The sequence below is a fragment of the Sinohyriopsis cumingii genome, chromosome 15 (genome assembly GCF_028554795.1).
Source record: "Sinohyriopsis cumingii isolate HCF-2022 chromosome 15, ASM2855479v2, whole genome shotgun sequence".
Classification (NCBI taxonomy): domain Eukaryota; kingdom Metazoa; phylum Mollusca; class Bivalvia; order Unionida; family Unionidae; genus Sinohyriopsis; species Sinohyriopsis cumingii.
The window spans coordinates 9438606-9454442 of record NC_142975.1 but is presented as its reverse complement, the minus strand read 5'-3'; the positions used below and the strand labels follow the sequence as shown (position 1 = coordinate 9454442).

The 15837-nt window shown below is 34.6% G+C and overlaps 1 protein-coding gene across 1 annotated transcript in view; it reads left to right on the top strand.

Moving 5' to 3' along the window:
* Window positions 1-15837, top strand: part of LOC149781244 (von Willebrand factor A domain-containing protein 8-like) — a 203976-nt gene that overhangs the window by 78099 nt on the left and 110040 nt on the right. The window contains exons 22-26 of the mRNA XM_089935327.1: window positions 333-408; window positions 4528-4663; window positions 7136-7255; window positions 9663-9868; window positions 10349-10500. Coding sequence (XP_089791453.1) covers window positions 333-408; window positions 4528-4663; window positions 7136-7255; window positions 9663-9868; window positions 10349-10500 — 690 coding nt within the window. The remainder of the gene's footprint in view (window positions 1-332; window positions 409-4527; window positions 4664-7135; window positions 7256-9662; window positions 9869-10348; window positions 10501-15837) is intronic.

Here is a 15837-nt window from a genome sequence, read left to right as displayed (position 1 = left end):
CTATATATTGTTGATTTTTTAAATAAAAAAAGCATATATTTTTGTGACACATTATGACAACAAAATAATATATGTACCTGCTTATATTAAGTTGAGCTGCAAGCATAAACCTTGATCCACCATCATATAATGAACCAGTAGAGCAGGGTCTATGTTGTTTGTTCTACTAATTACTTGTAAAAGCATTGTACAGACCCAGATCTTCTGTCACATTACTCAATGGTAGATCTGGATTTGTGCAGTTGCACTTGAATTGTGAGTATATATAATGAATGGTACATGGATGGGAGTAAATGCAGATAATTGATATATCACCATATGTTCATTTACAGGGATACCACAGTTCAGACTCTTACCCTACAACCTACTGTAATTGATGGCGTCATTATATATGAAGATTCTCCATTGGTAAAGTCTCTCTCTCTTTCTCTCTCTCTCCCCCTCTCTCCCCCCCTTGTGACCTTATGAATGCTCATAATCCTATAATATTGGAGTCTTAAGAGTTAGTCAGTGTCTGTCCATGTATCTTTAATTATTCACTCCACAAAATCTGATAATTATACAAGAACACAGAATGAATATAATCAAAGGTAAATGGCTACAAAAATAATGAAATGTGAGTGAAATTAATTATAAATACAAATGAAAATAATGCAGAACAAAAGAAATAAAGTGATGAAAGTTTAAAGAAAATGGAGGGTGCAGAATGTTGAATGAAAATGACAAACAAAAATGGAGCAAAATAATGCATTTTAGGAATGGATTTAGAAATTGATTAATTTCCTTCCATCTTTTGCATTTTATGCATCTGCTATTTTATTATATCACAGTTTTAATAATTCTAGGTTATAGCATTTTGTATGGGAAAATATGAATGACATTTTTATCAATGATGTTAGAAGTGCACTATGTAGCAACGTTTTTATTATATACTACAGCTGAATAATAAAAAGAAAACACTACAAGAAACAAAGTAATTGAATTTATGCTGTATTCCAGAGTAAATACACAACTGTAGATTCAACATTATACAGTAACAGTATTAATCCACACATGGTACCGCCCAGCGACCTTTGAATTTGGTTGTGTGCTCAGTCATTTGTTTCAGAAGTAAATCTTTTTTGGTCTAATTAAAATTGAACTTTAGAGTCATATTCGGAATGAATGCACATTTAAACAACTTTATCAGTCTAGAAAGGGGGAATTTTGTTTTTCTGTCCTTCCTACTAAATTCTTCATTCTACTTTTCTAGTTGTGATGGACTGTTTATTAGCTGGATGAATACCTAAGATGTACATGGAGGGACTGGCATTTATTCAGCTTCACATGTGTTTCTGTTCAGTTATATACTGTTTGGAATCATAATGCAGAGGGAAATATGAATTTTTTCTGTTGAAATTCTCATGCTTTGTTGGGACCCCAGCTATTTTCATGACTTATATGGCTGCTGTTGCTATTATAAATTGAAACATTGTCTCAGAAATGTAAAATGGGGAAAATTGCAAAACAGCTGTTGTGTAACAGGCCATTATTTGACCAGCAGAAATAAGACTTCTTTGTTGTCTTGGCTTATTGGCTTTAAAACTCTTAGTTTTCTACCAAAACTTTTGTCCGTTTCATTTTTGTTTTTGAACATAGAATTCAAATGGAATGCACATAGAATTCAAACAGAATACACATGGAATGCAAACATAATGCACATGGAATGCACACAGAATACACATGAAATGCAAACAATGCACATGGAATTCAAACAGAATGCACATAGAGTTCAAATAGAATATATGGAATGCAAACAGAATACAAATGGAATGCAAACAGAATACACGTGAAATGCAAACACAATGCACATAGAATTCAAACAGAATGCACATAGAATTCAAATAGAATATATGGAATGCAAACAGAATACACATGGAATGCAAACAGAATACACGTGAAATGCAAACACAATGCACATAGAATTCAAACAGAATGCACATAGAATTCAAACAGAATGCACATAGAATTCAAACACAATGCACATAGAATTCAAACAGAATACACGTGAAATGCAAACAGAATACACATGGAATGCAAACAGAATACGTGAAATGCAAACAGAATACACGTGAAATGCAAACACAATGCACATAGAATTCAAACAGAATGCACATAGAGATCAAATAGAATATATGGAATGCAAACAGAATAAACATGGAATGCAAACAGAATACAAGTGAAATGCAAACACAATGCACATAGAATTCAAACAGAATGCACATAGAATTCCAACAGAATGCACATAGAATTCCAACAGAATACACGTGAAATGCAAACAGAATACACATTGAATTCAAACAGAATACACATGGAATGCAAACAATACACATGGAATGCAAACACAATGCACATAGAATTCAAATAGAATACACATGGAATGCAAACATAATGTGCATGGAATGCACATGAAATGCAAACAGAATACAAATGGAATACAAACAGAATGCACATGGAATGCAAAGAAAATGCACATGAAATGCAAATGAAATACAAACAAAATGCATATGAAATACAAAATGTGCATGGAATGCAAACAAAATGCATATTTAGTAAAATTGCCTCTTTCAGAGTCTATAACTTGCAGCAAGATGGTCAAAGAATGTCCTGACATTGACATAGTTGACACTTGGTTTTACACATGAATTTCCAATAAAAATATACAGGAATTGGACTCTCCATTTAGTCTGGTGCTGCTTATGGTTACACACTCTCTCTCTCTCTCTCTCTCTCTCTCTCTTATGTGTGCATTATAACAATGGTAAATTTCCATTGGATTTATTGATTACTTTTACAATACATATACCTATCATAAGCTGATTGCAAGTTGAATAGGAGTGTGTTCCTTTCTTGACTGACTGCATTATTGTTTATGTTGTGTGTGTTGATTGTGTGTGTCAAATAGGAGTGTGTTTTTTTCTTGACTACATTATGTTTATGTTGTGTGTGTTGATTGTGTGTCAAATAGGAGTGTGTTCCTTCCTTGACTACATTATGTTTATGTTGTGTGTGTTGATTATGTGTGTCAAATAGGAGTGTGTTCCTTTCTTGACTACATTATGTTTTTGTTGTGTGTGTTGATTATGTGTGTCAAATAGGAGTGTGTTCCTTTCTTGACTACATTATGTTTATGTTGTGTGTGTTGATTGTGTGTGTCAAATAGGAGTGTGTTCCTTTCCTGACTGCATTATTGTTTATGTTGTATCTGTTGATTGTGTGAGTTGAATAGGAGTGTGTTCCTTTCCTGACTGCATTATTGTTTATGTTGTGTGTGTTGATTTTGTGTGTTGAATAGGAGTGTGTTCCTTCCTTGACTGACTACATTATTGTTTATGTTGTGTGTGTTGATTGTGTGAGTTGAATAGGAGTGTGTTCCTTCCTTGACTGACTACATTATGTTTATATTGTGTGTCTTGAATAGGAGTGTGTCTGTTCCTTGACTGACTACATTATGTTTATGTTGTGTGTGTTGAATAGGAGTGTGTTCCTTTTTTGACTGACTTCATTATGTTTATGTTGTGTGTATTGAATAGGAGTGTGTTCCTTCCTTGACTGCCTACATTATGTTTATGTTGTGTGTGTTGAATAGGAGTGTTCCTTTCTTGACTGACTACATTATGTTTATGTTGTGTGTATTGAATAGGAGTGTGTTCCTTCCTTGACTGCCTACATTATGTTATTTTGTGTGTGTTGAATAGGAGTGTGTTCCTTTCTTGACTGCCTAGATTATGTTTATATTGTGTGTGTTGAATAGGAGTGTGTTCCTTTCTTGACTGCCTACGTTATGTTATGTTGTGTGTGTTGAAAAGGAGTGTGTTCCTTTGTTGACTGCCTAGATTATGTTTATGTTGTGTGTGTTGAATAGGAATCTGTTCCTTTCTTGGCTGACTACGTTATGTTGATGGCTCTAGGCTGTTTTATAAAGAAAGGAATGTGGATTACTTGGATAACACTAATGACCTTGAATGGGCAGCCTTGCAGGAACTTGATCTGAGAATCAGACGTGGAACAGCGGAGTTACAAAGCAAATGTCTTAACCTCTGTCCTTTATCTATATTAAGATCAGTTCCAGCACAAGATATATGTGAGCAGTGTACTTGCACAGGGAACCATTTTCAGAGTGGCACCAACTCTGAGTATAAAAGGGGCACAAAAATCAGATAAGAGAGACAAAATGAAACAAAATGTTGTTTTCCATTGTATGAAAATCTTTTTATTTGGTTATAACTTAAATCAATTTCTTATGAACTTCCTTGTCAGCTAATCTTTTCCTGATGGGTGCATCAAATGTCTCTTTCACACAGGGCACTGCATTGCTTCATGCTGGCTGTTATCAAGGTAAGTTTGTTTTCTCAGGTGCGAGAAGTGAAGCTAGGCCATGTATTGAACTGGGAATGAAACCTGGAACATTAGAGTCACAAAGCAAATGTCCTAACCACTTTGCTTTATGTAGAACATAGCAATAAAAAGATAAGTTTATTTTCACAGGTGCGAGCTGTGAAGCTAGGCCATGTATTGGTTGTAGATGAAGCAGACAAAGCCCCAACAAATGTGACATGTATTCTAAAGACTCTGGTGGAGTCAGGAGAAATGCATCTTGCAGATGGCAGAAGAATTGTTACCAGTAAGATCGTCTTTCCATACAGTGTGGCAATATTCTTCATGCCTAAGAAATGAAAACTTTTTGATGATGTTTATAGACTAGAGTACTATAGGAAGCATTATTATTGTGATTAAAGTAGCTAATGACTGACATCATTCAATATCATGTCTGTAACAAAATGAAATTTAGAAATCATTTACTGCATATACTTGCTTATAAGTCATCAGACTGCAAAAAACAAAGGTCCTGTACCTCTGTAGCATATTGCACCTGCAGATCAAGGTCTGTGCTGTTTGTTTTACTGACTACTTCTAACAAACTGCATAGGCCCATATATGCCAGTGCATTATGCAATGGAAGGTCTGGGTCTGTGCAGTTTGCAGTTGGACTTGTATTATAATGAAGTATATATGGTACAAATTTGGCATTTACATACAAATCTTGCCACCCAACTGAAGTTGATGCTACCATCCAAGGTATAGAGAGTTCCATTCACAAATATCTTTCAGTTGATGCCAATTAAACACTTATGTGTTAATTAATACGTTCAAGACTGGACTATTGTAACTCAGTTGTGTCTGGTTCATCTCAAAATCTACTCCAAAATCTTCAAAAAATTCAAAACACAGCTGCTTATATCATACTTAGAGTACCAAGATCAGAGCACACCTCCCCGCTGCTCTGTACCCTACACTGGCTATCCATTCGATCCAGAATCAAACACAAAATTTGTTCTCTGTGCTACATTTCAATGTCGGACTCTAGTCCAACATACCTATCCGACCTCACCCATGTGTACACACCAGCAAGATACTTATGCTCCTTTTCTGACAATCATATACTCATTATTCCCACTATGAAAACAAAGACATATGGACAGTGTTCTTCTGTATAACAGGGCCCAGCAATGTCAAATGAATTGCCCACTGAACTTCGACACAAAGACACTGTGATCTTATTCAAGAGTGTTCTCAAAACTCACTTTTTTTGACTGCAAGAACAACCTTAAAGACCTAATAATGTTTCCTACCTTAAATATTCTCTGGATGTTTTTTTTTTTATGTTTTCTAATTTCATGGTGTTTTTGTTTGTAATCATATCATTATATATGTTTTTATCTTATAGGTGTTGTCTAATGTTGTAAAGCGCTTAGAGCTTCTAAAGATTAGGTGTTATACAAAGTCCTCATTATTATTATTATTATTAATTTTATCATTATTATTACTATTATTATCATTATTATTACTATTATTATTATTATTATTATTATTATTATTATATAGTTTAAGATCAAGCATTATTTTAATGGGATTTTACATATAATTCCTAATTTTGTTTACTTTTATATTGAAAAAACTACTTCCTATTTCTTAATTTGTCAGCAGGGCAAAGCTAAATAACTAATAAAAACAGGAGTGTCCGTTTTGTGTTGTAGTGTCATTTGGATCTTAAAGCTGAATGAAGATTAAGCATTGAGTAGATTGTGTATGGTAATTTTTAGCTCAACTGGTCATAGACCACAGCAGCTTATGGGATGGCATGTTCATCAGCAGTCGTCCAATCATCTCTCCATTAAGACAAGTTTGTTATCATTACTCCAAAACTACATGGAGGATTGCCAAGAAACTTGACACACCTTCATCCCTAGGTCGATTTGGTCCTGATAGACAGTAGTGTATCTTGGTTACACAGTAGCCATTGTGAGAATTGCCAATCCTCATGAACAGAAAGTCATATTAACATGGGGATTTTACAAGATGGCTTCTTATGCTGTCTAGTTTGTATTAATTCCAAAATGGTATAAAGCAGACTTCCCATGGTGGCCATCTTGAAAACGCTACTCCTGCTGCATGTATTGTAATATTGACATGGTGTTTTTACTGAAAGACATCATATGTTTTAATTGGTCTTTAATGAAAATGGTGCTGTGCAGCAATCAAATGTGGCTGCAATGGCAACCATCCTGAAAATCTTGTTATCACTACTCCACCAGAACGGAAAATCATACTGGCATGGTTGTTTCACCAAAAGACTTCTTATGGAGTCTGGTTTTTCCAAATAAAAAAAATGATGCTGATCTGTTATCAAATATGGCCACCCAAAATAGCCATCTTGAGAATATTATTATTATTGCTCCTGAATGGATGGTCATACTGAAATGGGTTTTCACCACAACTCTTATGATACCTGGTTTGCCCTAAATGAAAATACTGCTGATTGTTCACTTTGATGATCATCTTGAAAATCATGCTATCGTTACTCCTTCTAAATTGATATTGAGATGGGCTTTTCATCAAAGACTTCTTATGATGCCTACTCATCTTACATCCATCTTAAAAATCTCATTATTGTTTCAGAATATTAGAGATGGTTTCAGTGATTAGAAGTTAAAAGGAAGAAATTGTCTTATGGATTCTTGGAATTCTTTTCAGCCGGTAGAGTGACGATCCCTTCTAGGGTCTCTTGTTACTAATTGTTTTGATTTTCTGTTAGATAGCTCAGGAATAAAGCCGTCAGACAGGATTATTGTGGCTCATCCTGATTTCCGAATGATAGTGTTGGCTAACAGACCTGGTTTTCCTTTCCTCGGCAATGATTTCTTTGGTGCTATGGGTAAGATTCCTTGTAGAAATACTTGCAGATATCTTCTTCTGTGAAAGAATGTTTAAAAGTGTAATCTAAAAAGTGACATTAAAATTTTTATGTTCAGATTCTCTGATATAGTTATAAATTCAAAAAGTTGACATTGAATACATTAGCTGTCAGTCATAGTTAACTGTGACAAGTTCAGAATGAAACTCAGACAGTTTTTGACACTTGTTCTTAAATTAACTTTGATGCATATAATTAACTTTTTACCTCTTTTATCATCATTCCATAACACTAGTGTGCACTAAAATATATTGTAAAATACTTATGCAAATTACTGTTTGGCTTTCCTTTACAATGTAATCGAGAGCTTATGCTATCAACTAAGCATTTTGGCATTGCAATATATACATAGCTGGCTAAAGTTTGTGTTTAAGGTTTGCTTTATGTTGTGAGCAGGTTGAAGTTGTCTTTAAGGTTTGCTTTATACAGATAGCTGGTGAAAGTTGGTTTTTAAGGTTTGCTCTATGTATTGAGCAAGTAAAGTTTGTGTTTATGGTTTGTACTTGTAGAGAGTAGCTTAAGTTTGTATTTTAGGTTTGTTCTATGTATTGAGCAGCTAAAGTTTGTGTTTACAGTTGTTCTGTGTAGAGAGCATGGTAAAGTTTGTACTTAAGGATGTTCTGTGTAGAGAGCATGGTAAAGTTTGTGTTTAAGGTTGTTCTGTGTAGAGAGCATAATAAAGTTTGTGTTTAAGATTGTTCTGTGTAGAGAGCATAGTAAAGTTTGTGTTTAATGGTGTTCTGTGTAGAGAGCATGGTAAAGTTTGTACTTAAGGTTGCTCTTTGTAGAGAGCATGATAAAGTTTGTGTTTAAGGTTGTTCTGTGTAGGGGGGTGCTCACCAGTTATTATGTACTTTTGAGAGAGTGGCGTATGTAAGGTGAAGTTGTTTGCATTTAAAATATGCAAATGGAGAGAATGTTGGCATACCTCTATGCTATATTAATGTTATGTGGTTGATATTTCTTTGGATATTGTACTTTTGGAAATTTTACATCATTTGAACACACTGCTAACTAAAACTAATGCTCCCTTGTGCAAAAAAATGAGTCTGAATTAGTCTAAAGTACACTATCCACAGCAGCTATTAAAATAGGGAAAATGAATTTTGCCAGACTAGACAATACCAGCTTCAGAAAGTGCAATGAATGAATTACCAAGTATATAAGATGTAAAAAAAAGTTATTTGCTCTTTTTTTATACAATTTACTTTGAAGTTCAGGAAGTGAAAATGACCAAGTAGAGCTAGCACTTTTTTGAAAGGTGCACATCTGGAGTAAGGCCTAGCTGTAACTCTATAACCCATATTACACCCATCAATCATACACCAAAATAAATGGAATTAAAGGTTCTTTGAATTATACCTAAGATATACAAGGTCTTTTTTAAATAGCCAGTATAACCAGTGAGGACAGCCGGGGAAATTAATTTTCTTTAAAATCCTAACCCTATGCAAAATATGAAACTGTAGAGTGCCACGTAGAGAGCATAGTAAAGTTTGTACTTAAGGTTGTTTTTTGTAGAGAGCATGGTAAAGTTTGTGTTTAAGGTTGTTCTGTGTAGAGAGCATGGTAAAGTTTGTGTTTACGGTAGTTCTGTGTAGAGAGCATGGTAAAGTTTGTGTTTAAGGTACTGAGCAGCTAATGTTTCTGTTTAACACATTAACCCCTGGTGACGAGTTTAAGTGGCAGGAGGGAGTAGCCTACTGCTGAGCTCTGTAGTGTCAAGGTCATGTATGATACACTAAAGTGGGTGGTATTATAGAAAGGTAGACAGATGTAGCTCTACCGTGATACAAAAAAAATCTGGAATTTCTAGTTGCACTACAAAATACAGAAAAAAACTTCATTTTTTGGACCTGATTTTTCTCTACCCAAAATTTGCCCATGGTCGGAATCCGATTATGTGTCTGGATTTTAGACTTTTTGGTCTCAGGTGTAAGGCAGACCAGTATGAACTGTAAACAGACAGATGAATCTTTGTGTAAAAAGTATGAATATCAGACAAAAACAACATGAACCTCCAGGGGTTATTGTGTTACGGTTTGCTGCTACAATTTGTTCTTAATGTTTGTCCTAAATACAGGGCATGTTAACATTTGTATTTAAGTTTGTTCCATGTAGAGGGCATGGTAAAGTCTGTTTTTATGGTTGTTCTGTGTTGAGAGGATGGTAAAGTTTGTGTGTATGGTTTGCTGTGTGTAAAAAAGCATGAGTCTGACTTAATTCAATACTGTTACAATTCTAGTTGATTTTAATTTTCTTTGAAAACTAACATAAGTAGAATTCTTCTGCAAAAGTCACTAGCTGTCCAGTATCATTTTGACATAGATGTTACTAAGTGCACAAAATTATTTCCTGTATTCACCAGGGGATATTTTTAGCTGTCACGCAATAGAAAACCCCAATATGGAGTCTGAGATGTCCATGTTACGACAGTATGGTCCAAATGTACCAGAAGCTACACTGAGGAAGCTGGTCATGGCATTCGGAGAGTTACGGGACTTGGCAGACCAGGGATTGATATCCTACCCATACTCTACTAGGGAGGTCGTCAACATCATCAAACATCTAGAGGTACACAAGTGGGAAAAAGTTCAAAGCTATATACATGTGTTGTAATGAATTTCTAAGTGGTTTTTTTTTTTAAAGTATCAAACATGCAAACATGTAGTTGGCAGAATCAATTCTTCCTAGTCGTGATTATAATAAATTGCTTAATGATAATCTTAATTTTGATATTATGAACAAAATGCTTGTTCGATATTATAACCATGACAAAATATTTATATTTACAACATAGTTTTAATAGTCATCCAAATATTGTGAAATATTACATTTAAGATTAAAACTTTCGTTGCTTACATAAATCCTTCTCCCAGAATCCATCATGTCTTTTTCACTTTTATATTCATGACACTCTGCAACTTGGCAAAATTTTAATCTCAAAAGTTTAAAACAGTTGCTTTTCTATCACGTTTTGTAAAATTCTGCTTAGTGGTCTGGGATATAAAGCAGTACGTTATCTCCATTTACTGTACATGCCTTTTGTTTCAGAAATACCCAAATGAAGGTTTGACAAGTGTGGTGCGGAATGTGTTTGACTTTGACTCCTACAACAACGAGTTGAAAGAGACTCTCTTACAGACTATGCAGAAGCACGGGATCCCACTGGGAGCCGACACAGCACGTGTTAACTTAGCCAAAGAGTAAGGCTGATGTTCTTCTGTCCTCAAAAACATATAGATTTGTAAGGGACAATAACACAGTGACATTTTTAATCTCTGAAATTTATTTTAATAAATTTTGAAAGTATGTAAGTGATACACAGCCAAAACTTTAATATACAAAGTGGCATTAAAGTCTGTGATATGCATAGAGTCTGTTTTGCTTTTTATTTCACCCATGAAAATTATTTGATGATTTTCAAATTAATTTGCAGAGATATTTTAGAGTGTTTTCTGTGTTGATTTTATCTGCATCCAATATCACTACCATACAATTTGATCTGTTCAGTAATTAGCTTATGCTAGCATCATAGTTGTCATATATAGGGATGTCAGGTAGCATTAACTCTGTGCTTAGGTTGTCATATATAGGGATGTCAGCTAGCATTAGCTCTGTGCTTAGGTTGTCATATATAGGGATGTCAGCTAGCATTAGCTCTGTGCTTAGGTTGTCATATATAGGGATGTCAGCTAGCATTAGCTCTGTGCTTAGGTTGTCATATATAGGGACGTCAGCTAGCATTAGCTCTGTGCTTAGGTTGTCATATATAGGGATGTCAGCTAGCATTAGCTCTGTGCTTAGGTTGTCATATATAGGGATGTCAGCTAGCATTAGCTCTGTGCTTAGGTTGTCATATATAGGGATGTCAGCTAGCATTAGCTCTGTGCTTAGGTTCTTTAGCAAGACAAAGCTGCCTTTATATTTTCAACTTTTGGATGTATGTGCACTCTAACAACACCATATCACATAATGTATATATTTTTGTACAAGTGATGTCCAGTTGCAGACAATATATGCCCAGATCTGCATAATGTGCCCATAGATTAGGATCTGAGTTGTGTGTTCAAATTACTCCTAGATTAGGACCTGTGTTGTGTGTTCTACTAATTATTCCTAGATTAGGATCTGTGTTGTGTGTTCAAATTACTCCTAGATTAGGACCTGTGTTGTGTGTTCTACTAATTATTCCTAGATTAGGATCTGTGTTATGTGTTCTTCTTATTACTCCTAGATTAGGATCTGTGTTATGTGTTCTTCAAATTACTCCTAGATTAGGACTTGTGGTGTGTGTTCAACTAATTACTCCTAGATTTGGATCTGTGTTCTACTGATTACTCCTTGCAAGCTGCATAGACCCAGATCTGCAGGCGAATAATGTAGCAGCAGATCTGGATCAGTGCAGTTTGTAGTTTTACTTGCATTATAAATGAATACATATAGAACTTTTTATTTCTGAAAACTGTGTGCGTATTAATTCTTTATTACATACACCAAATCTACCATAGATATGAAATTTCCAGTCCTTATACATCTCTCCCCCTGTCAAGAGGGTTCCAGAATATAGACAGATGGCATTGACATGTATGTGAATTAGAGAAATTATAAAACTTAATTCTTGGTTGTAAAGAAAAACAAGAGGCCTAAATGGGACTGGAGCCATGATTGCTCACCTGCCTGACTTCTGCCAAATGCAAAGGAATCTGGACACAAAATCTGTGGAGAAATTTATTCCAGTACTATTGATTACATATATTATAAAAACAACTGTTTCAAGGTTTTTATTTGTGGCATCCTTGACTGGAGTTTTTTTTATCAGTTTGCACAGGTGGATCAAGGGAGGTTTACCACTGCCACTGATATAAGATAAGTATATAGGATATGGCTTGGCGGGCTGAGAAATAGTTGTCAAAATAAAGGAACATAAACTTCTAAATAGTTGACAAAATAAAGGAGCATAAACATCTAAATAGTAAATTTGTTTAAAATCGTAGCTTTTGTTTCATACTTTAAGTCCCACAGTGGACTTGATGACTTACACATCTGAATAAGCTGTCTTGTGACATTATAAATATTAATATACTAATACTTTAATATATTTAATATATTTCTCTTTTATTTCTCAATTATAGTTAGCTATAATCAGACATTGAAAAAAAAACTCAGACATTTATGTGATTCTATACATATCAGATGATCAATATCATTTTCATCCAAGAGATTAACTTGGTTATGTCTTCATTTTTGTTGCTAAATTTTGAAATAAATAAATGGGATCCATAGATGTTATTGCATTATAAGCTACTTTTAGAGTTTCTGAGGGGCCCCTGAGTGGCCGAGTGGTCTAAAGCGCTCTCTGTTACGGATCACTGCCATCTCACCTCTGTCTGCGTGGGTTTGAGTCGAGCCAATGTGGGTATGTGAGAAAGCTTGCCAGTAGCTTCTCGTGGGTCGGTGGTTCTTTCCCGGGTTCTTCCTCCACCATTAATACTGGCTGCCATGTATAGCCTATCGTGAGTGTGGATTAATGCATATATTGGTACATGCATCAAGTTAAGTTCACATTAACTGGATCTTGTAACATGTAACTAGGGATGAATATGGATCATGGTGAGATTAATGAGGAAGTGGTATATAGTGGTAATAGGACAACCTATCTCCATTTGGATCCTGTATACTGTTGCAAAATATACCCAATAATTCAGGTTTTTAGAATACTCAGGGGTTTTATTCTCTCACTGCTTTCAGTGGGAACATCTTGATTCAGTCTTGTCTTTTCACTTGTCTGTATGTAGATGACATGATTAAATTTTCATGTAGTGGACATTATTAGAAAAGATGGCATGTCATCACACATCTGGGCACTATTCATGGACATGACAAAGTCAGCCATTTGGACAGTAATGCAATTTAGGGATATTAAATGTAAAGGTGGCAAAATGTGTTTTTGATGAAGAAAAAAACCCAAATCAAAATCTGAGGGATTGCAAAAAGTGTTAGTTGAATCTGAGTTATATACTGTGCTGAAATAAGCAGTTAGTAAGGTCTGGAAATGTAGTAAAAATAAGGGTCAATGACATCCATATTGGGACTGTAATTCATATATTTTTCAACCATTTGCTAGTCTGAAGATAGTCTGTTAATAATTTTATAGTGACTTGAGAATATACAAATCTTTCTCTTTGAAGTTGTTAATGCAGAAATTATACATATAATTCACTGATTTTAATTTAAAATCAAAGCCAGTTATCTCAACATTAATGAACACAAAGACAGTTAATATTCTGGTTTTATTTTACTTGTGGAATTAAAGCATTTTGTCTATCCCAAATTTTCAGATGAAGTATCCATTTGTCTTCAATTGTCTCATATTCAAGCTGTATCTTTAACTTTGTTTTCTTTCTTTGTTTTACATGCAGGGTTATGATAAGCATTATTTGCAAATAACTGAAACAAAACCCTTTCTTCATACTGTTCCTGTGTTTTCATCAATTTTAGCTAATACTCAGTTACCACCCTCATTGTGCTTTTGATCTATCATAACCTTGGGTAGTCCTTTACTACAAAAAGAATGTCATTCCCATATTTTCTGATTACCCACCCTCATTATAGCAATAGATAACATTTTTTAGCAGTTTCTAATGTTTGGAAAAACGTCTGCAGTTCTTCTGCATTTATGTATATTGACCTCCATTACTAAATAATGAGACACTTTTAATAACAGACATATGTCTGTAGTTGGTCTATGTGTCTGCAATGGGGGCAAACATGTTTTATGAACCCAAATCTGTTTTTATCTCCTGGCTCTTTCATTGTCATGTATTGTCTATCATGCATTCTTCAACAACTGCTATTCAACCTCTAAACCAATTTCAGCCACACACAGCAGCCAGCAGCCTGGTGGGAGGACCGTTAAAATCTTTACAAATCTTTAATGCTAATCTGCCTTCAAATATAGCAACCTATTCAGGACAGTAAGAAACCCTTGAAACAACTACTTCTCAAAAACTGCACATTTTGCGATATTTTGCCAACATCCTGGCATCAATTACTTTCAAACTTGTACCAATGATTCCAATCAGTAATCAAATATGGCCACAATTATGAAAAATGGAAAAACCTTTAATTGGCTTCTTCTCATAAACTGTACTACAGGTCTTGGAAGGCTTTCAATGTTCTGATCCACCATCAAATATGGGCAATGTTTTTATATACAAACCCCTCTTAAATACAAACCCCTCTTAAATACATACCCTCTTAAATACAAACCCCTCTTAAATAACTTCATGTCCAAATCCATTAAATAGAATTTTGACAAAATTTAGCAGAAAACATTCTGGAATGGAGTTCTTTCACATTTTCAGAGATTATGCTGATCTGACATCAATATAGCAATTTTTTCTAAAAACAGAAAAACCTTTAAACAACTCAAAATTGCTTGGCAGAATTTTTGTCAATTTTTTTGTATCCTGGCATTAAGGCCATTTACAGTTTGTACAAATGCTGCTAAGGTGCTGTCAAAATATGGCTGCTGTTACTTGAAACTAAAAACTCATTGAATAACTTTTTCTCATATTCTGCTATGCAGAATTTGACCAGATGTGACAAAACATTCTAGCTTGAAGGTCTTTCGAAAGTGACATAATATATTCTAGCTTGAAAGTCTTTCAAATGTAACATAACATCTTTTAGCTTGAAGGTCTTTCAAATGTAACATAACATATTCTAGATTGAAGGTCTTTTGAATGTGACATAACATATTCTAGCTTGAAGGTCTATCGAATGTGACATAACATATTCTAGCTTGAAGGTCTGTCAAATGTGACATAACATATTCTAGCTTGAAGGTCTGTCAAATGTGACATAACATATTCTAGCTTGAAGGTCTTTCGAATGTGACATAACATATTCTAGCTTGAAGGTCTGTCAAATGTGACATAACATATTCTAGCTTGAAGGTCTTTCGAATGTGACATAACATATTCTAGCTTGAAGGTCTATCGAATGTGACATAACATATTCTAGCTTGAAGGTCTATCGAATGTGACATAACATATTCTAGCTTGAAGGTCTTTCGAATGTGACATAACATATTCTAGCTTGAAGGTCTGTCAAATGTGACATAACATATTCTAGCTTGAAGGTCTTTCGAATGTGACATAACATATTCTAGCTTGAAGGTCTATCGAATGTGACATAACATATTCTAGCTTGAAGGTCTGTCAAATGTGACATAACATATTCTAGCTTGAAGGTCTTTCGAATGTGACATAACATATTCTAGCTTGAAGGTCTGTCAAATGTGACATAACATATTCTAGCTTGAAGGTCTGTCAAATGTGACATAACATATTCTAGCTTGAAGGTCTGTCAAATGTGACATAACATATTCTAGCTTGAAGGTCTGTCAAATGTGACATAACATATTCTAGCTTGAAGGTCTGTCAAATGTGACATAACATATTCTAGCTTGAAGGTCTGTCAAATGTGACATAACATATTCTAGCTTGAAGGTCTATCGAATGTGACATAACATATTC